Source organism: Babylonia areolata, chromosome 1, assembly GCF_041734735.1.
Source record: "Babylonia areolata isolate BAREFJ2019XMU chromosome 1, ASM4173473v1, whole genome shotgun sequence".
NCBI lineage: Eukaryota > Metazoa > Mollusca > Gastropoda > Neogastropoda > Buccinidae > Babylonia > Babylonia areolata.
Window position 1 is genome coordinate 40,142,812 of NC_134876.1, and position 22,387 is coordinate 40,165,198.

The 22,387-nt window shown below is 42.6% G+C and overlaps 1 protein-coding gene across 5 annotated transcripts in view; it reads left to right on the plus strand.

Annotated features, from left to right (window-relative positions):
- LOC143282905 (uncharacterized) overlaps positions 1–22,387 on the plus strand; it is a 315,044-nt gene that overhangs the window by 280,108 nt on the left and 12,549 nt on the right. For all 5 annotated transcript variants that reach the window (XM_076588788.1, XM_076588797.1, XM_076588813.1 and 2 more), the window contains 11 exons: positions 9,866–10,027; positions 10,839–11,080; positions 11,515–11,583; positions 12,973–13,068; positions 14,888–15,110; positions 15,976–16,136; positions 16,923–17,084; positions 17,724–17,860; positions 20,232–20,379; positions 20,791–20,936; positions 22,093–22,249. In XM_076588788.1, the coding sequence (XP_076444903.1) occupies positions 9,866–10,027; positions 10,839–11,080; positions 11,515–11,583; positions 12,973–13,068; positions 14,888–15,110; positions 15,976–16,136; positions 16,923–17,084; positions 17,724–17,860; positions 20,232–20,379; positions 20,791–20,936; positions 22,093–22,249 (1,703 nt within the window). The remainder of the gene's footprint in view (positions 1–9,865; positions 10,028–10,838; positions 11,081–11,514; positions 11,584–12,972; positions 13,069–14,887; positions 15,111–15,975; positions 16,137–16,922; positions 17,085–17,723; positions 17,861–20,231; positions 20,380–20,790; positions 20,937–22,092; positions 22,250–22,387) is intronic.

The window sequence follows — 22,387 nt, forward strand, 5'->3', positions numbered from 1 at the left end:
GGTCCTCTCTTCCTACAGGCTAGGCCGGTACTCAAGCCTTTTCCTGTGTAGTGTATAGTATACAGTATATATAGCACGCGGTGTTGGGTAAAGACGGGATTCCGGCATGTGTTCTGACCGAGGGTCTGTCATTTGGCTCCGGGGTCTTGGCAAGGGTCCCTGGCTAGCTAAGCCAGGCTGCTGTTTGCTGTTGCTTTCTTCTTTGTTAGTTTATCGGTCCGGGCGGTACAATCTGCAGTATGTAATCCGCGACTTGGACTGTATATATATATATATGTACAGCAGGTGACAGTGCCTCGACGTTGGGACAGTGTGGGTCAGGCGTGATTGACATTCACATTGAACGGGAAACCGTGTCATCGCTCAACGCTTCCCTACTTCCTTTTGACGTCACTTGAGTCCAGTCGGCGAAGTTAACGTTTCAAGTCACGTTCAGTGTCGCCGGCTGTCAGTGTTTTTATACGATACAGGGATCTCAAACTGCTGTTGGTTTCTGCTCAGAGCATTCGCTGTGCCTGAACTGGCAAGATAGAACTGGCCAATCGGACTTCTAACGGACCAGTGCATGCACCCTGTGGGCATTATTCGGAGTGGCCTCTACATCATAGTTATCTCTGTGTTAAAGAAACTTGACATGGGCTGAGTGTCCTGCAGCGCAAACGTGGCCTTTTTCTTCTTTTTGTGTTGTATTTCACAAGGATGGACAAGCCTTGTCAGTGACCCACTGTACATACCGTGTTTCCGAAGGGACTCTTGTGGTGTGGGGAAAGTCAGCCTACAGCCTTTAAGATCGAAGATATCAGCCGTCATCATCCCCAGTGGACACGGCTCTTGACTCCCCCAGGTGGACAGTGAGAAGGGTCACGACCCCCCGCATCAGCGGTCAGCAGGGGTCACGACACACGTCACTGATCGCCATTGATGCTTTTGCTGCCGGGGACAGCGCTGCCTGGCTGACCCAGTGAACGACTTATAACAGGATTTTTTTTTTTAACGAGATGGAGAAAGACATCTCTGCCACATGTGTAGCAGCTGGTGTGTACCTCGGGTGGTCCTAGACAGAGATACAATATATCGGGATCAGATTCACGGTGGGTGAAGGTGTGGTGTGCCAGTGGAAGGGAGTGAAGCAGGCACCATGAACGTCACTGAACGCCCCCTCTCGGCTGTCAGGCTGTACCGGCAAAGGTAAGCCACGCATCACGTGACAGTAATTAATGTCTAACAGTTTTGCGCTCCCCCACTACCCCCAGCTAATACCTGTAATAGTGTCTTGCCTTGCTGCACCCACTCGTCTTCGGTGTCTGTGGAACTGTGCCCTTGAAATTCGTCTTCATGCGTTTTGTGTCTTAAAAAAACATACAAAAAAACATACAAAAAACAAAACAAAAACACATTGCGAATTTCCCCAGGGATGTGATGGACGGCTCAGTTTTATGGCATTGAAGCTGTCAGTCATGGATTCATCTTTCCGTTTCCCAGTCAAAGTGACAGCTAAAGAGTTGTTTCAGTGGTGATTATTACTGAATGTCCAGTCGGAAAAGTGGGCCAGTGTTTTCCGTTCTTCTGATCTTAGTCAACAAACGAAAGCCATGTGAATTTAAAGAGGGAGTCTTTATAAGCCAGAGCTGGTGAGTTAGTTATCGATTGCTTGATTTGGATTAATTTGTGCTGTCTTCCGCCTGTATTGTTTTAAACACGATTCTTCGTCATTCTCGGTTTATTTGGACCTTGAATCACCTTCAAGTTTTCAAAAAAATATAAATAGTATTACCTGAGACAGTTCCACGACAAGTCATACATTCTGATAGCCAAGGTTGAGTTTGTTTTGAAAACAACAACTGCGTTTTAAGAATAGCGTCGGTCATTCGACACTTGACACTCCCACCCGTAACAACAGAAAGAGGTTAATGTGTTTTGTGGTTATTGCAGCGTGAGAGCTCGGTCTTGCAGTCTGTCCTGACTGGTCTGCCATCAGAAACAGTCACGCGTTCATTAAATATAAACTCGTGGCGCGTTTTATGGGCACTGCTTTGCTTTTAGTCATGCTGTAGTGCGGCGTGTCACGTGCGTTATCGTGTACTTCAGTGCAACAAGTGTAATGTTCCTGCTGTACAAAGTATTGGATCTGGACATTGCGAGACTTGATACCCCACCTGTGAATTGCGTGTCGCGTTGATGAGGATTGTTCTTCCTCAAGGACATCAATACATCATTTTACTCTGTGCAGATACGTGGTAAATTTTAATTTAGCGTAGCAAAACGATTCTTTATTTGAACAAACATACAAAACAAAAATTAATTTAAAAAAAAGTTAAATGAACGAACTTAAAAACAAGTTGTTTGTGACGGAGGGGGAGCGGGGGGTACAGTGTTGACGGATCTCCGCGGTATTGTTTTACTTTATTCGTCAGTGTTGGATAGAAAGGAAAACACGTCAATGACAACGACGCTTCGTTTATTTTCGATCAGCTGGAGAATGTGAACAAGATTTTAGACATGTCCCAGTCGTGCGGGTATGTATCACCTCTACAGTGTTGCAATATTTGTTGTTGATCTGAAAAGTGCTTAGAATGGTGCACACACACACACACATGCAGCGGTTCGCAAAGCACTGTTGGGACTGATTGTTTGTCTCGGTGATTGTTAAGGGTACGCATCAGTTCACCACTGGACTGGTCTTTGTGTTTAACGATATTATCAGACTCTCTTCAAACATTGCGAAATCCTCTCTCAGTTCCCCTCTCTCTCTCTCTCTCTCTCTCTCTCTCTCTCTCTCTCTCTCTCTCTCTCTCTCTCACACACACACACACACACACACACACACACACACACACCCAAACACCACCACCACCACCCCCCCACACACACAACCCCCCCCCCCCCACACACACACACACACACACAGAACCACCGCTTCTCCCACACATACAACCTCGCACACCACACTTTCCACAGCCCAGACCATGCACACGAACGTCGTTGTGACAAATCAGGGACCCGTCCCTGAACGTTGGTGGATTAGCCTAAAATCCACAGTCACCCCTGTGAAATTGCCGGGCAATTTTCAGCCGTGCTTCAGTACACACAGAGACAGTGAGCCAGGCAGGCAGGCGGCGGTGGTGGTTATTATGACCAGTTGATGGCGGTGGGCCTGAGATACAGCTGAGGGTGAGTAAGAGAACTAAACGGAGTGAACCCTGTGGTATAAACAGCAACACCCTCTCCTCTGCGCCCGTGTTCTTTCATCAGTTACACTGGTGACAAAGCTGCGAAGGGGCGACCGCGTGTCAGCTGATGAGTGTGGTCTCCGTTCACGGTCAGTGCTGGTTTCAGGACGTTTTGCCTGCCACTGTAACACGTCATCATCACCGACAGTGCAGTGATAAATAATTCATTCGGTCATTTGTATTCCCCTTTTTTTCAAATATTTATCCATGCACGACGAACGCCGAAGGAGCCAGTGCAGTGTACATCTGAGAGCGTCAGAGCGTTGTGCTAATCCAAACCTACGCCGCCCCCTCCCTTCCTCCCGTTAAAGGATGAAAAAAAAAAAAGAAATGATAAAGTGTCTTGACATTTTTGCTGTCCTTGTTGCGTTGTGTTGTTCATGATTGTGCGTCTTGAAAAAAAAAAAAAGAAGAAAAAGAAAGAAAGAAAGAAGACAATGGTTTCTTATCTCAAAACAAAGCAAAACACACACAATAAAGTGCAGAGGTGAACTAGAATGTTATCTTTAGTTTTATAGAACGTGCTATGCTACGTAAACAGACCTTGAAAACCAAGACAGGGCTACGTCGAGATGACACATTGACGCTGAGGGGAGATACAGACCGAGATAAAGGCGGATTTTGGTGGCTGATGCTCATTATGCTCAACTTACTTTTCTCCACCCGTCATGTTCCGCTGGTTTCCCCTCCACTTGTTCCCCCTTAGTGTTGCTTTCTTAAGGTCGCGTTTGTTTTCCACCAAGGACAAATTCAGACACCTGATAGCTTCTTCTTCTTCAGCGTTTGATGTTGCTGGACACGCCAGACTTGAAGCTTCGTCGCCCTGACAGAGCCCACGGTTTTCTCCAGGTCAGTCCGGTCACCCCAAAGCTGTGCCTGTAGCTCCACTCCCTCGGGCCAGGCCTGGCGTCGTAGATCCTCATAAGTGGGACAGTACTGGAGAATAATTATGTTCTGGCGTTTGTGTACCAGTGCCACAGGGACTTTATCTGTGCGAGATACTTTTATCCGGCTCAGATGACTCAAAAGCCAGCAGTGGCCAGTACGAAGTCTGAAGAGGATTGTTTGCTGGTGTCGCTGGAGTACCCGATAGCAATTAGTAATCTAAACGGGGACTCGTGATTTATACGGGTGCTGACATAGTTTTTCGGGATGCCGGCTTCTGTTGGGGTGAAACCTGGTGGTATTCTCAGAAAGAGAAAAAGGCTGGTCGTCACTGGGATTTTTCTCTGATCAGGAGACTGCATAGCATAAGCAACGTGAAATGAGTAAGTGTGACTTTCATGTAGGGCTTTTTGTGTCAACAATGTGACTGGAGGAAGAAAGGGAAACTCTGTGTGTGTGTGTGTGTGTGTGTGTGTGTGAACGAGAGACCAGTCGTTGTGATCTGAATTGTAAATCTGTGGTCGCCCGCCGGGCTTTGTTTTATCGCTTTTCGGCATGAGAGTCACGATCGGGGGTTTAATTCCATACCTTTAATCTGGACTCCGGACGACTGTTACAGTGGCGTCAAAACATTATGTACCAAGTTGTGTGTACTATGAAGGCACGGGGAGAGGTGTGCGTGGCTACGTAAAACTTCGCGATGTCTTCTAACAAGTATGTATGCGTTTGTACGAGATGTTGTGTTTAGGTATGTATGTAGGTATTCACGAGTTTGTAATGTTTAGAAAGGCATGAATTCTTGCAGTTGTCATACGATTGATGTGGACAGGTTGTGGTGAGGTCTGACTCCTGAGTGCGTGCTAAAACTGTGTTAGGTTTCAGTGTGTGCCGCGCAGCCACAGTTTGTAGTTTTTAAGATCATGTATATGATTTGAAGGAACTGACTGTGGCGACAGTTGTTGTCAGTGAGTGCACCGTCCAGGGAGGATTCGACATGGGCATAACATTTGTAACGGCTATTTAGGGATCGCCAGTATGAACTCGGACAAAGGAACTCTCTCTCTCTCTCACTTACCCCTCCTTGCCTCCCCCCCCTCACACACACACACACACACACACACACACACACACACACACACACACACTCTGTGTCTGCATGTGTAACTGAAAGCCAGAAAATGAGGTCTCAGGGTGGAGCAGTGCTGTGCCATTTGTTCTGGGAATATAATGTAGCCAGGGTTATCGTGCATTTTTTAGCCTCTGAGATAGACAGCATTAATAATAATAGTAATGATAATGGATACTTATATAGCACACTATCCAGAAATCTGCTCTAGGTGCTTTACAAAAACACTTTTGTTAACATAAAACATTACATCAGTGTTACATACACACACCAAATTGTGACTACACACACACACACACACACACACACACACACACACACACACACACAGGCACACGCACACTGCATACATACATTTTAACATACATGTGTATATAACAGCTGCCCTAACACATACGTACACATAGGCAGGCACAAACTTACATAAACACACGTACACACAATACACATCCATATACATGCATGTAGTTATGTATACATACATATGTACACACATATAGTCAAGCACAGCTAACGCAAAGGAAGTGGACCTGCCACAGTTGAACTTATTGCTGAGGGAAAAGTTGAGTTTTGAGACGAGCTTTAAAAGATGCGAGGGAATCAGAATGACGGGGGTTATCAGGGAGCTTGTTCCACGTCTTTGGCGATTGAAAAGAAAACGATCTGTGTCCATAGGTCTTACTTCTGATGTGAGGTATCCTGAGAAGTCGAGTATCAGAGGAAGAACGGAGCTGGCGAGACGGGGTATAGATATGGAGGAGTTCAGTAAGATACTTGGGGCCAGATCCGTTGGCTGCAGAAAAGGTCAGAGTGGATAGCTTATAGTCTATTCGATCAGAAACAGGCAACCAGTGGGGAGACTGAAGGAGAGGAGAAACATGGTCAAATTTAGAAGCTCTGCAAATGAGTCTGGCAACGTTATTCTGAATTCGCTGGAGTCTGTCCAATAGATATTTGGGAAGGCGGGCCAAAAGAGAGTTGCAGTAATCCAGTCTTGAGAGAACCAGAGAGCATACAAGAGTCTTGGTTGCATCGGTTGAGAGATAATGGCGGATAGAGCTGATTCTACGCAGTTCCAAATAGGCAACTTTACAGATATTCGAAATGTGCTGTTGGAAGGAAAGAGACTGGTTTAGGATTACACCAAGACTGCGAACAGAAGGAGAAAGTGAAACAGGTGTGCTATTGATCAGAACAGAGTCAGGAAAGGAAGAATGTTGCCGAAACTTCTTTGGACAGTTTATCATAAATTCAGTCTTATCATCATTTAGTTGCAGCTTGTTGAGAGTCATCCAGTCCTTTAGGCCAGCAATGCACTCCCGTGTTTGAGTCACCAGTGCATCAAATTCATCTGTGGAAGCCGACTGATAAAGCTGCGTGTCATCAGCAAAGCTCTCGTGCGACATCTCATAATGACTGATGACATTCACACAGCAAGTCTCGTTCATGTATTATTTGTTCAGACTCTTCGTGGTTTGTCTCTCTGTCTGTCTGTCTCAGGTCTGTTCTCTTTTTCATCCTATACATTATTGCCCCCCCCCCCCCCCCCCCCTCCCCTTCCCCTACTGCCGTCTTTTCATTTTCTATCTTTTCTCCTTTTCTGTCACCCTCTCAGTCTAATGGACAGGGATTAGTTTCTCCAAACTGAACAGAACTACATACAGCTATTCACCAATTCACATGCACAAATGAATGGATTATTCCTTTCCTCCGAGGGCTTTGTGCAGTGTTTGTGTAGCGGACTGTACGTGTGGGCTGGAACCCGACAGCCTGGCTCCCTGCACATTGCGTGTCAAGGGTGTGCAGGGTAATGTCCACAGAATGGGGCACACCGGCGCTTTGAAAACTTATCACGCTACTTTGGGGACAATGTACTGTGCAGGCGATGAAGTGATTCGCACTCGGCCTGGAATGCGGGGCCCTTTGTCTTGGATGGATGTCGACTTCGTTGTCGCCGCCGCGCTGTCTCCGGTTGGTTACTGAGCTTCCGGGCTGTCATGGTTTCCGTGTAAACTTGTGCAACCTCCAGAGCCTCTCCTACCTCCCCCACCATTCTATCCCTCCTCTGCTGGCTTTACTCTCTGCTGTTCTGTTAGTTTCTTCCCTTACCTACTCCCATCATGGTCCTCACCCAGTGACATAGCATCTTACAAAAATAAATAAATGAAGAACAAAAAATAAAGAGCCTCGGCAGCCTTGCTACTGACAGATGTTAAACAGCTGAGATTAATTAAAGTGCTTCAGAGAAAGTGGTTTGTAAGTGGAGAAGGGGAATGGGGTAAGATAGGGGTCACAGAGGGTCGTGTGTGTGTGTGTGTGTGTGTGTGAAGGAGGACTGCATCATGTATGTTGTATTGGAGGAGAAAGGGTATTCTGGGGGGGGGGGGGGGAGCGGTTGGGAGGCGGGGGTCGTGGAGGTTGTGCGACGAACTTATGTGTTTTTCTGTGAACAGAAGGGAAGGAGGAGCTGCACCGAGTGTCAGAGGTTTATGGTTACAGATAGGACAGCCTTGTCGGAAAAGCGCGGATAGCCTAAATAGACTATGCCTCCCACGCTTTTTATTTATTCATTATTTCTTCAGCTGATATACTGGCTGCAGCAGCCCAGCCGACTTTGCAGAGACCCGTTTAATATCTGTAGGCTTTACGATCAAAATGCTTGCAGCTGTTTCGTTTTCGCCCTAACTCTCTCTCTCACACACACGGCACACACACACACACACACACACACACACACACACACACACACACACACACACCCCTACCTCACTAACTCTGAGCTTCGGTGTTTTTCGCGTCGCGACTGTGTGATGTATGACAGTGTGTTATTTCTTCAGTTTCTTTCAGGTTCAGTTTACCCGGCGTCTTTTCACAACATCGATTATAACTGAAAACGATTCAATACACGCGCGCGCGTGTATGTGTGTGTGTCGTCGGTGTATGCATCGCTCCCGACTGATAGGTGTGTGTCCGATGTGTGTTGTGTCAGTGTCACAGTGTGTCAGTCGAGTCTGACTGAGAGAAAGGGAGAGAGTGAGAGAATTGCCGTTGTAATCTCTATTTTCATTTAAATAAAAAAAAAAAAAAAAAAAAAAAGAAGCTGTGCCAGTGGGTCTAATTTAACACTGAGATAACGAATGAGCGGCGAGGAATATCCAGCAGAAGTGTTTCGTGAAAAAATCGGACGCTTCGGTCTGGTCTCGCCCCACCGACAGCACAGTTCAGTAATGTTTGTTCAAGGATGACAGCCGCTGGTTTTCGAAACACTGACGAACATCAGTGTTATTGTTTACGTAAGACGATGCAAATGGATCTTCAGTCAGCGTTCACACACACACACACACACACACACACACACACACACACACACACACTGACACACACACACACACACACACACACACACACACACACACACACACACACACACACACACACACATTCTCTGAAAAACGAGATAGTGGATGTCATTAATCATTATTGAATATACACACATGTTCATTTTAGGCCCGGCTCTTCACTTTCTAGACACATGTTACAAATGCAAAAAAGAGAGAGAGACGGGAGTAGAGAGGGGGTTGATTGGGGGAGGGGGGTCGGATATTGGTGGGCTGGAGATGGGCGAGGGGCGATAACACGGAAGTTGTACAACTCAGAGTGACGCCCCATCATGTCCTCCGGGAAGTGCGGGTCACATGAAAACAAACAGCACGTAGGAAGGTTGTCGGGTTGTGTCCCGATGTGAGCAGACGCTGTTTTTCCGGACACATAGGTAAGGGCTGATCTTGTCCAACGTGGCCTGATCGTTTGTTGTGACGGTGCGTCAAAGTTTATGGCGGTTTCAGTCAGTGGTTGATTCAGTTCAGCAGTTTGATCAATAGTCCTATATATAAAAAGAATGTCAGCACACAGAATGGACTTAACATAATTTTGCAGTTCAGTGTTCCAGTTTAAAGCAGCATCACTCTCATTCTGTATTTGTCTCTGCCTCTCTGTTTGCCTATCTCTGTCTGTCTGTCTGTCTGTCTGTCTGTCTCTCTCTCTCTCTCTCTCTCTCTCTCTCTCTCTCTCTCTCTCTCTTACACACACACATACGCACTCGTGCGCGCGCTGGAACACGCTTTCACATTCATGATAGAACTGAGAGAGATCAAGGGAGAGCCCTTCTCTCTCAACCTCCTCTTCCTCCCTCCCTCCGTATCTCCCCCTTCTTCCTGGGTTCTGTCTTTCTCTCAGAATTTCTCAGTTTGTTTGAGGTCCAGTTATATTCTAGCCAACCAACGCTCAGAAATTGTAACAATACTGACTTTCACATTTGACTGATCATTGATTGGAAACAATTACCTTTTCATTCAGGTTGAAGTTGTCCCATAAAACTTGAGAATATTTACGCAATTACTCAAATACTTGTTGTTGTTTTTTCCCATTTCATTTTTGCTTACCACTCCCCTTTATAAACTGACTGCATTCCTTGATTGTTTGAAGTACATGAGGTTCCTTGATTTGTCTTTCTTTGTCTTTCTTTTTGAAACGATTTCTTTTTCGATGATGCTGTTGTTTGTATGTTTTGTTTTATTCAAGCTGACAGTCATCTGAACTGTTGTGTGATAAATGTGTTCTGAAGGTACCTCACTCAGCCTGCACCACAGCTGACACCAGAGAGGTCGCCACAGACAAAACGCAAGTATGAAGGACGCCATATGACTCAGCCCATCACCCCAGATGAAATGAAGGAGGCAGAATTTTCAACAACACCAAAGCCCTCTGGAGGCTCAATAGCTGATCGGTAAGATAATTTATAATGAAAGGACATAAACAAATGAATAAACAGGAAATTGCTTTTTGAAAACCAACGGAAACAGTAGGTTTAAAATTCTGTATAACTTACAGTAGTAAAGATAGCTTAAAAGTGCTTTAAAACAAAAAGATTTTTTAAGATATAGTTGTAAATTTACCCTGATTAAAAAAAAAAAGAAGAAATCTGTGGATATCTGGTCTGCTGTTGCTGTTAAGCATCAGCAGACCTCTCTGGCACTTTCTCAGTCAAGAATATCACATTTAACTTACAGAAGACAAATATTTTGTTTCTTAAGATAAATGTGTGGTTAAGAATACGTGACGCCAAATTAGATTTCAGATAAATCCAAGAGGTAAGTATAAACCAGTTGTAAAGTGAATTAGGTTTTTCTTACTTATTTGTTTTGTTGTTGTTGTTTTTAATAGTGAAGTACCAGAATTGTATATCAGAAAGATGTTTACAAGAATCTAGTTGAATATGAGGAAACCAAAAAGAAAAAGGAACCAGTTAACTTTTTCATTGATTGCATGTTACTTAAAAAGGAGATTTTAAGTGTTTGTGCATGCCATAGAAATGAAACCAAACTATTTTAAATGGATACATGCTACTAATAAAAAGATATTTTGGAGTGCTTATTCATGGCAAAAAAGGGGAACCATACTCTTTCATTGCTTACATATCACTTGTAAAAGAGATTTTGAAATGTTTGTGCATCTATACATAAAGATAGATCATTTGGAGACAAAAGGTACACCCTTCCCATATTGACCAGCTGCACATCCAGATGTCCGTGTTGCAGTCTGAACCAGCTGAAGACCAGCGGGGAGGAGAACTGGAAGAAGAAAGTGGTGAAGGACAAGGAGATGAGTCCCCCAGTGCTGGATGTCAAGGTGAGAGAGAAAATGGGTCTGGCAGCCGTGAGGCCTCTCAGCATCTCGGACCGTCTGGGCAAACTGGAGGTGTCGGCCGAGCAGTGGAAGGGAAAGGTGGAGGAGACCGATGCTGTGAAGTTTACTGTGGCCAACAAATTGAGCAAGTCTGGTGAGTCTATGTGCAGCACTTGATCCAGTCTGTCCTTGTGAGTCTCTTCTGTTTTGGTCTTTACCTCTCTCTCTGTCTGTCTGTTTCATCCCCTCTCTGTCTACACCCCCCCTCCCCCCGTGTCCTCACACCCCCACCCCCTTCCATCCCCACACCTGCCTGAGTTCCTCCCTCCTTGCTCTCTTTTCAAAACAAAATATCTCCAGTGGAATTAAGATGGAATTACATCCAATTGAAATTATCAAGATCCCTTTGAAGTAATCTGCATGCAGTTTCTATGGAAATATTGTGATTTTTACCCCCAGAAAATTAAAGGACTGAACTGTAGCAGATGTACTTTGTGACACTGGACTGAGTGAAATGGAGAAAGGTAATTACTGGAATTTTTTTATCTTTTCTTTTTTTTATTGACTTTATTTATCTTTGTTTTTCAGTGGTTGGTTCAGAAAGTCCACTGGTTGCCAAAATAAAAGCATCATCCAAAAAAGATCTTACAGGGCTGGGTAAGTTGTGTATTGAGCTTTTTTGTGTGTGAATTCTGTACATTGGTGAATACAAAACTAAACTGTTTGTTTTTTCTTGAATAATTATTTTATGCTGTATGGTATCATTTAGTGAATTTGCCTGTTTGTGTACACATAGATATATATTCTGATTGATATTCTGATTGATTGTTGGAATATAACTTTTAATGTCACTTTACTCAGTGTGCAACAGGTTGGGTTTTTTTGTTTTGTTTTTTAACAATTCTGTTAAAGTAACATGTTTTATGATGCAGTAGAATCTGGTTGTTATCCAGACAGACAGGATCAGAAGCAGTGTTATAAAAATTCATTTATCATTCATGTGTGCTTATTCAAACCATATGAATGTTGTATGCATGTGTATATTGTTTAGGTCTGTATTTTTGTATCATAGTTTACTTATGCAGATGTTGTACAGTCTGAATGTTCTGAGCTGATATGTCAGTAGTGGAATCTGAATTTGTCATAATATAGGAATGCAGATCTATATCTGTTGGTGATTAATCACATAAGAATCATTTTTTGCCCATGGCGTTATTACGGATTTGCTTATGTTTATAAATGACAAATACAACTGTGCATGAATCAGCCCGGGGGAAACATGTCATGACAGCATCCTTTATTTGGCAGTTCTCTGTAAAATGTTCTGATTTTATCTGCTTGTTGCATTTGAGAAGAAAATTACCGTATTAGTACACAGAAACAGTCATGATTCTGTCCAGTGGACCTACGTCCATTAAGATATCATTTTGGCCTCATCTGGCTTATCAGTGCAATAAAAACTAAAGCAAACAAATGTCTATGAATCGGTGAAAATGATCCCTTTTATCAGTTGGTAGTTGACATACACTTTTTGCTGCCTTTCGATATATGTAGATATATATATATATATATATATATATATATATACCTCTGTGTGTGTGTGTGTGTGTGTGTGTGTGTGTGTGTGTGTGTGTGTGTGTGTGTGTGTGTGTGTGTGTGTGTGTTCCTGCTCAGAGATGGTGGTGGGATGTGGGATTCTGAAGAGCTCTTGTTTTGATAACCATCTCATGTTGTCTGGTGAAGGGGAGGGAGCTGAAGGCATTTCCACTTTCTGTAAGAATCATATCGAATACTTACACATGTTTAACAGAATTCATGGCGGTGGTATTTGAAGATTATTTAAATGTATTAAATATGTATAAATATACATGTGGGGTATATTATGTGTGATAAATGTTGGATATTCATCAGATGCATATTGGTCATTCTGATTGCCTTGATGTGTATCTGACATACGCTGTATGTTCTGTTTTGTGTGGTAACTAACAAGTAACCTGTGTGTTTGTTGTCCATATTCACTGACTGTGATGGTGGTACCTCCTGCAGATGACAGTTCCAATGCCAGTTCCCCTGTTAATTCCCCCTCTACTCCCACCAAAGAGTTTTTGCCTAAGGTCCCATTGCCCAAGGAGATTGTGGCTGGTAAGTTGTGGCATGTTCTGTTTCAGCCAGTGCCCTTTCCACTTGGCCTTCAGTCAGCTCAGAAAACCTTTACACAAAGAACACTTTGTTCACAGTTTGAAGCACAAAATATATCAAAATTACACTTTATTCACAGTTTGAAGCACAAAATATATCAAAATGAGTGTGAATTTTTCAAAGAACATAGCTGATAAACTAAATTAACACAAATCTGTGATGAAAACATGTACTTCAGAATTATGCATTGAATTTTGTTCATATGCACAGGATGATTATCCAGGATGCTTTCACTTCTTAATTGTAAATGTAATATAAATTTCTATGTTTACTTGGAAAAGGCTTTCACAGAAACCTCTGCATTTTTTGCTCCATTAATTAAACTAATTTTTTTATTCTTATAGTTGTGTTGTTTCTTTTATTCAGAATGATACTGTTGTTGTGGTTGATCTGTCCAAACACACACTCACTTGGTAGATAAATAGATACGACATCATGCACATGCATGCCATGCACAAACACATGCACACACACGCATGCACGCGCGCACACACACACACACACACATGCATGCATGCATGCACACACGCGCGCGTGCTTGTGCGCACACACACACACACACACACATACAAGAAAGAAAAGGTCAGAGTGTGTGGGATGCAGAGAGGAGAAAATGATAAGAAATAATAGTATGTGTTCATGGGAATCAAATACATAAGTGAGTAAGTTTTTTGAAATAGTCATCCTATAAAAAATCTTCTGAAGGAAGTTTTATGTTCACTTGTTTGGTTGAATTCATCAATTGTTTGATTTTCTTGTTATTGAAAACAATACATGTAGAATGTATTCATTGTGTTAACATCAGTGTTTGCAACTCTAAATGTAAGATAACCACATATATTACAGTGGAGAAGGTTTTTGCCCATGGAAACATGTATGATAAGTATTACTGATGTACTGCACGACTATCACTGTTGTGTATATATTAATGTTTGTTTTAATTTCTGGAGTTCTGTTTCTGTTTGTTGGTGTGGTTTTTTTTAACTTCAACATAACACGCATTATTCTATTTCAGTATTTGTATTTAGAAACATGGCTATTGTTCATCATAAACCAGTACTTCATTACACATCTGGCAGTGGTGTTAGGATGTTTTTATAGTGCACATCTTTTGTACTCCTTCATTCACTCATGATATGTTGTTGTAAGTTAAAAAAAAAAAAAAAAAGTGTGTTATAGCCTACTGAGATGAATGGAATGTGCATGTCCCTGTCAGTAGCAGTTGTTAAAAGATTTTCATTTAATGTTTGTGCAAATCAACAATGCACCTTACAGGCATTGTGGCTGCATTTATGTATTTTTGTAATGGGGAGGAGACTGTCGTGGCCACCAAAGAGTTGGTGCTCATTTATAAATGATTTTGATACAAGTTTACTTTGTGTGTAAGTGCAATAGAAAAACACCATGTTACAACTTTCATGTTTGCATTCATGTGTGTTGATGACATGCACAAAAAGGCGTGCATCTGTCAGTCCATTTTATCTGAAGATATTATAAATCGCTTAAACAATGAAAAGAGCTTGTCAGTATGCTTTTATTTAAGAAACTAAATCATCTGCAGTTTTAAGTTTGTGTGTTTAGGACCAAAAAGAAAAAAACAAAAATAGATAAAGCACAGTTTTTCTTTTCAGCATTCATTTTTTCATTTGTATGAGAATGCTTAATAATGACTTGATTTTATATAATGATATGTTCACGTACTTCACTTGTATAATAAAGCATTTGTTGTTGTAGTTTCACATGGTACTGTTTTTTCCCACAGACCCAGGGGCAGTAGCCAAAAAGGAGGAGAAGAAGAAGGCCAAAACAGAGATGAAACCAGCAGAGGAGGAGGAGAAGGGGAAACAAGTTCGGGTGGAGGTGCCCACCCTGGGTGACGAGGAAATAGAGCAGTTCTTCTCCACCAAGGAGATCACTGAGATAGCTGACAAGGTGGACGTGGAGATTGATGACTTTGACAACATCTTCATCGAGTCCAACGACATGTGAGTCAGCTTGGCTTACTGATAGGTTTTGAGGTTGTTTTTTGTTTGTAGATGTTGTTGATTGTTGCTGAACAACTAAACAGTTAGATTTTCCTGTCAAACTTGGGAGAAAGGGCAAGAACGGGACTCAAACCCAGACCCTCACGGACTCTGTATTGACAGACAAGTGTCTTAACCATTCTGCCATTTTCCTCCTGTTCTCAGAGCCATTGGACAGCAGTCCAAAGCTATACTCATTTGTTATCATACCACATCATTCTGAAAAATGTGAAAAGCAGATGAGCTTATTTTGCCCTGAAGAATTGCTGTTTTCAAAACATTTGTGGGAAAAGTCAGAAGTTCACTTTGGACTGGAAAAACCTGCAGGCAAGCCATAACTGGTATTTTGATTGTGGGGTCAAGTCAGATGATAAATGGCTTACAACCTGAGGAGTGCAGTATGTTCTTAGTTTTTTTTTCAGTGTTCATTAACACTCACTGCTTGTCACTTTATGTTTTAAGCTTTTGAATATTGGGGACATGTACTTAATTATATCAAAGCATGTAGACATTTTTCCTGTTATGTATTTAAAAGCACAGTTATAAAGTACACATTGAACCTGTAGTTATAAACTCGTTCTTTCAGTGAATAAAACACAGTAAGCCCACATTTTAAACTTTTTTCTTAGTGCCACAAAAAAGTGTTTGTCATTTTAAAGAGGGATACGAGTGACTTAGAATAAATTTAACTTGTAAAAGGTTAGTCATGATTGATGGTTTATGAAGAATGAAATATCAAGATAATAAAATAGTTAGTTTGAAACAGTGCCGCTTGATTACAGCTTTGTGTGTGTGTGTGTGTGTGTGTGTGTGTGTGTGCGCACAGGTTAATGCCAGTAAGGAAGATCCGTCCCACAAGAAAGAAGAAAGCGACCAGTCTCAACCCGCTCAAGACAGTGTCACAGTTTGTGGAGATCCAGACAGAGTATGTGCAGGTCACCACAGGCACAGCAGAAAAGCATCTACGCCTGATGAAGACAGAAGCATGTGAGTGGTAGTATTTTCATAATTTGTACATGTTGCTGTGTGAAAATATGTTTTGTTTGTGATCCTTTTATGAACTGGTGTGAATAATGTCATCACACATGTATATAGGAGAAATGAAACTTTAACTCAGTACGGCCAGTCCTCTCTTCTCCTCTACACAGACCCCTCAGATGTCCAGTGGGTGTCTGAATGACCCAACCTTTAGCTTCTGTCGTCAGAATTGTGGTATTCTTTGTCAACATTCACATCTTCAGTATAAGAGCCTTCCGCTTGCAATATTTTGATGATGGTAATTGGGGTGAAACGCTGTTAACGTCGTCTCTTTCGTCGTTCGTATGGAGAGAGTTAATGAATTTGTTGAAATGTCACTGCTTTGCTTTGATTTTTATTTGCAGCTTTCTGCATTGGGTAAACAGAAGTGTTATATTAAACAATAGTGAGCTTTTATTGTTATGATGTCAGAAATGACTGTTCATGAAAATTAATGTTTGATATTGATAAGTGATATCATTGTTTTATTGATGATCTAACATTTTCAAACCTTTGTTCAGCAAGAACAGAGAATAATCATTCCATGGTCAGTGTGAAGTCACATTTGATACAATCAGTTATAATGGGTCTTTGAATTTGGGAAATGTTACTGAATTCACTCAGCATGATGTTTTACCACAGTGTGGTTGTTGTTTTTTTAGCAATTTCCATGTTTTCAACTGAATTCCAAGCAGCCAAAAATGTATTGTTGTGGAAAAAGTTGTGTAACATCGCTGTCTGCTGTTGTGTTGACAGTGCGGAAAGATGCAGGGTTTGCAGTGGAAGCTCTGGCTGGGTTGGCCAGCAAGGAAAACTTCAGCCAGATAGAACTGCGCAAAACGGAGCCATCCTCCCTCCCCTCAGCCCTGGCTGCACAACGCAAACCTTTCAATGATCTCATGCTGCTGCATATCAAAGGTATGGCCAGTTAGGGGAATTCATTACCATGCTAATTCATCGTTGGTTTGTTGCATGTAAAGATCTGACTCAGAATATTAAAGAGTGGAGTGGTAGCATAGCCATAATGCATCCCCATAGGAAATGAGATAATCTGAGGGTGTAGGATTAAATCCCACACTTGCCAGAATCTCTTCTCCACAAATCAGACTGAGAAATGGTCTGGACGCTTGTCATTTGGATGAGGTTGTGTGTGCAGTATGCAAGTAATGCACAGAAGAGAATCCTCAGCAACAAAATGGTTGACCCCGGCAAAAATTCTGAAGAAAAATCCACTGTAATATACATGTGTGCATGACTGAAGCCTGACTGAATGGCACAGGAAACGAATGATGAGCGCTTAAAAGGCCATTGTTAGTCGCCTCTACCCAGGTTGCCAGCCTATTGTGCAGATAACTTGGAGTTTGTTAAGCGATTAGAATTTGGTCTCTGACCAAAGACAGGCTCTATTTAAGATATCAGTAATGATAATAAAAAGGTTGTGTGCGTGTTTTGGGTGTGTGTGTATGTTGGGTGTGTGTGTGCGTGTTTTGGGTGTGTGTGTGCGTGTTTTGGGTGTGTGTGTGTGTTGGGTGTGTGTGTGTGTGTGTGTGTGTGCAGGGCGGCGGAACGTGCAGACCCGACTGGTGGAACCGAGCAGCAAGTCGATGAACGCCGGGGACTGCTACATCTTGGTGATGAATGACAAGGTCATCAACTGGGTCGGGGAGTTCAGCAACATCATTGAAAAAGCAAAGGTCTGTAAACATGGTGAACAAGTGAGATTCTGATGGGGAAGATGCTTTTTATTTGCACTTTTTTCTTTCTTTTTTTTTCTTTTAATATAACTGAATCCTTGGTTCTTTGAATTATTGTGGTTTGATACCTTTTTTTAAAATGTTTGTTTGACCTTTTTATTTATCTAAGTACTTTGTTTATGGGGTTATAATGGTTCAAATTTTAAACCTGAATTTCATGGATGCAGAGTGCAGTATGTACACAGAAGTACATAGATTGTGGAGAAAGTTTAAAGAAATATGAATTATTTGGAAATAGTTTGTGGAGATTTTTTTTATGTGCTTGAAATAGAAACATTTTAGGATTTTTTGTTCTGTGTGACAGTCTGTCTCTCGCTATTAGTGTGTGTGTGTGTGTGTGTGTGTGTGTATCTCCCATCCTCCCCCTCTGCCCACACACAAACACACATGCATCTGAAAAAGAAAACTTTAGAAAATTTCATTTTATTTGAAGGATAGGTTGACAACCTGAACATTTAGAATGTCTGTGTTTGATAACCAAAAAAAAAAAAAAAAATAATAATAATAATAACATCTAAACTTTAACTTGAATTAAAAGATACACTGAAAAAAGGAAAGAAGAGTATGTAGAAGCATAGTGACCAAGTGAATGTTTTGCCCACACAGTCAGCAGAAGGGTGTGTTGAAGCATAGTGACCAAGTGAATGTTTTGCCCACACAGTCAGCAGAAGGGTGTGTTGAAGCATAGTGACCAAGTGAATGTTCTGTCCACACAGTCAGCAGAAGGGTGTGTTGAAGCATAGTGACCAAGTGAATGTTCTGTCCACACAGTCAGCAGAAGGGTGTGTTGAAGCATAGTGACCAAGTGAATGTTTTGCCCACACAGTCAGCAGAAGGGTGTGTTGAAGCATAGTGACCAAGTGAATGTTTTGCCCACACAGTCAGCAGAAGGGTGTGTTGAAGCATAGTGACCAAGTGAATGTTTTGCCCACACAGTCAGCAGAAGGGTGTGTTGAAGCATAGTGACCAAGTGAATGTTTTGTCCACACAGTCAGCAGAAGGGTGTGTTGAAGCATAGTGACCAAGTGAATGTTCTGTCCACACAGTCAGCAGAAGGGTGTGTTGAAGCATAGTGACCAAGTGAATGTTTTGCCCACACAGTCAGCAGAAGGGTGTGTTGAAGCATAGTGACCAAGTGAATGTTTTGCCCACACAGTCAGCAGAAGGGTGTGTTGAAGCATAGTGACCAAGTGAATGTTCTGTCCACACAGTCAGCAGAAGGGTGTGTTGAAGCATAGTGACCAAGTGAATGTTTTGCCCACACAGTCAGCAGAAGGGTGTGTTGAAGCATAGTGACCAAGTGAATGTTTTGCCCACACAGTCAGCAGAAGGGTGTGTTGAAGCATAGTGACCAAGTGAATGTTTTGCCCACACAGTCAGCAGAAGGGTGTGTTGAAGCATAGTGACCAAGTGAATGTTTTGCCCACACAGTCAGCAGAAGGGTGTGTTGAAGCATAGTGACCAAGTGAATGTTTTGCCCACACAGTCAGCAGAAGGGTGTGTTGAAGCATAGTGACCAAGTGAATGTTTTGCCCACACAGTCAGCAGAAGGGTGTGTTGAAGCATAGTGACCAAGTGAATGTTTTGCCCACACAGTCAGCAGAAGGGTGTGTTGAAGCATAGTGACCAAGTGAATGTTTTGCCCACACAGTCAGCAGAAGGGTGTGTTGAAGCATAGTGACCAAGTGAATGTTTTGCCCACACAGTCAGCAGAAGGGTGTGTTGAAGCATAGTGACCAAGTGAATGTTTTGCCCACACAGTCAGCAGAAGGGTGTGTTGAAGCATAGTGACCAAGTGAATGTTTTGCCCACACAGTCAGCAGAAGGGTGTGTTGAAGCATAGTGACCAAGTGAATGTTCTGTCCACACAGTCAGCAGAAGGGTGTGTTGAAGCATAGTGACCAAGTGAATGTTTTGCCCACACAGTCAGCAGAAGGGTGTGTTGAAGCATAGTGACCAAGTGAATGTTTTGCCCACACAGTCAGCAGAAGGGTGTGTTGAAGCATAGTGACCATGTGAATGTTCTGTCCACACAGTCAGCAGAAGGGTGTGTTGAAGCATAGTGACCAAGTGAATGTTTTGCCCACACAGTCAGCAGAAGGGTGTGTTGAAGCATAGTGACCAAGTGAATGTTTTGTCCACACAGTCAGCAGAAGGGTGTGTTGAAGCATAGTGACCAAGTGAATGTTTTGCCCACACAGTCAGCAGAAGGGTGTGTTGAAGCATAGTGACCAAGTGAATGTTTTGCCCACACAGTCAGCAGAAGGGTGTGTTGAAGCATAGTGACCAAGTGAATATTCTGTCCACACAGTCGGCGGAAGTGGCCAGCTTCATTCAGCAGAAGAAGGACCTGGGCTGCAAGAGCACGGCCGCTGTCCAGACAGTGGATCAGGTCAAGGACCACCTGGGGGCCGGCAAGTACTTCTGGGAGGCTGTGCAAGGGGACAAAGAGTGTCAAGGTCAGTGGTTTGGCTGGAACAGCAGCGAAGGAGCAAGACTGATAAATGCATGTGTGAACACATGGCATGTACATATTTTGCTTGCTCACATGCCTTCACACAAAAATGCACTTAAGTCTCTTTTGTACTATACATGTGCGCATACTGCATTGTGAGTACACACACACACACATGCACACACACACACACTTGTATATATAAGAATTTCATGTTGGTTTTGATATTTAGAAATATTGGACTCCATTTGATAAAGGAACATTGGTGCTGGTATTACAGAATTGATCTTTTTGTTTGTTTTCTTTTTCTTTTTCAATACAAGTGCAACTTCTGTCCCAATCAAACGGGAAGCTAGCATGTGACGCCATTGTTCACTGTTGCTGCTGGTGACCAGAGAATGAATTTTTATTGCAGCCTGTGGACCAGAGGAAGAAGACGAGTTGTACGAAAGCTCCATCATCAAAACCAACATGGTGTTCAGACTGGAGGACGGGGCTCTGAAACCCTACGAGAAGTACTGGGGCGCCATCCCCAAGCATTGCATGCTGAACAGGAAAGAGGTAGGGCAAAAGATGTCTGTCTGTCTGATTGCACGTTGTTTCATGTGTGTGTGTGAGAAAAGAAATCGTTAGAAATTCTGTTGAGCTTATTTGGTGCAAAGAGGAACAGCATGTGTAAGGGGAGGGAAGTGGGCGGGTGGATATCCGCTAGTTTGAGTTTGTATTTTTGTTTGCTTCAAATCAGTCAAATTATGGTGCTTAGAGCCTCGCCGACCACTAAAGCCATCTTAAGGCTATTGCCACATTAATGCCTACTGCAAGTCAAGTTTTGTTTGCTTTTAATGACTTGTTAATACATTACATTTAACCCTTTCACCACCAAACTCACATTCATGCACATGCTAGGTAGAGGACACATGTCACAGAAAAGGTGACTAGATCATGGGTCTGTTATCCATGAACTTACTGCTCTTAAGGTTCGGTGGTAGGAAAGGCCATGTTTTCCACACATCGCAGGGGTAATCCCCAGCTATTCTTAGACGCCATATTTTCTGTGTTCATAGAACAAGTGAATTTTGCACTCTAAATTGACTGGCGGTGAAAGGGTTAATGAAAGTATCCTGTTTTGAGTTTCCATGAAAAAAATAGTGGTCAACAAAATAAACAATGAAAATTGCATGGACCAGCCATCATCATGGCTGTTACATTGTGGATGTTTCCATACTTCAGTCTCTGTCATGCACACTAATGTATTTGCATGCTTGGGTTTCAGTTCTCATACAAGTAGAATGACCCAAAGTGAAACAAATGCTGTCAGTGCTTTTCCCCATCTTGTGTTGATGTCTTCTCTTTACCAATGAAGGACTGTTGTTGTCTGTTAGAAAGATTGTAACCTTGTGAATTAAAACAATATGTTCTGCTTCATAATTCTACTTGTGAAGAGCGTACTAATGTAAGAGGTGGTTTTATTGTTACTGTTGTCATAATATTCTTGGGCAGTTTTAAAGGTTATTTTTATTTGTTCTGAATGTCTGTATGATCTTGAGCATTTCACATTGTATTTAATGCATGTGTTGTTAACACAGTTCAATTATGAATTGTTTTCCATGTTTTATTAATGTTCTTTTGTTTATCTGTTTGCAATGCCCCAAACCTGAAAAGGGGTCAACGGAAATGAAATCTTGATTCAGACTGTTCTTTTCACGGTGTGCGGCAGGTGCTGGTGTTTGACTTTGGGTCGGAGTTCTACGTGTGGCAGGGCAAAGAGGTGAGCCCCGAGCAGCGGAAGCAGGGCATGGCTCTGGGTCAGAAGCTGTGGGACAAAGGCTACGACTACTCCAAGTGTGCCGTCAACCCCATGGGCCCTCTTCGCTGTGAGTCACTTTGGTGTGTCTGTTTTCACTGCAGGTGCAGTGCAGGGTATATGGATCAATCCGCATGCCTTGAGGCCTCCTTGAAACTGAAACTGAAACCTTTTTGTGTGAGGAGAGTGGAGGTGGGAGGAAGGAACA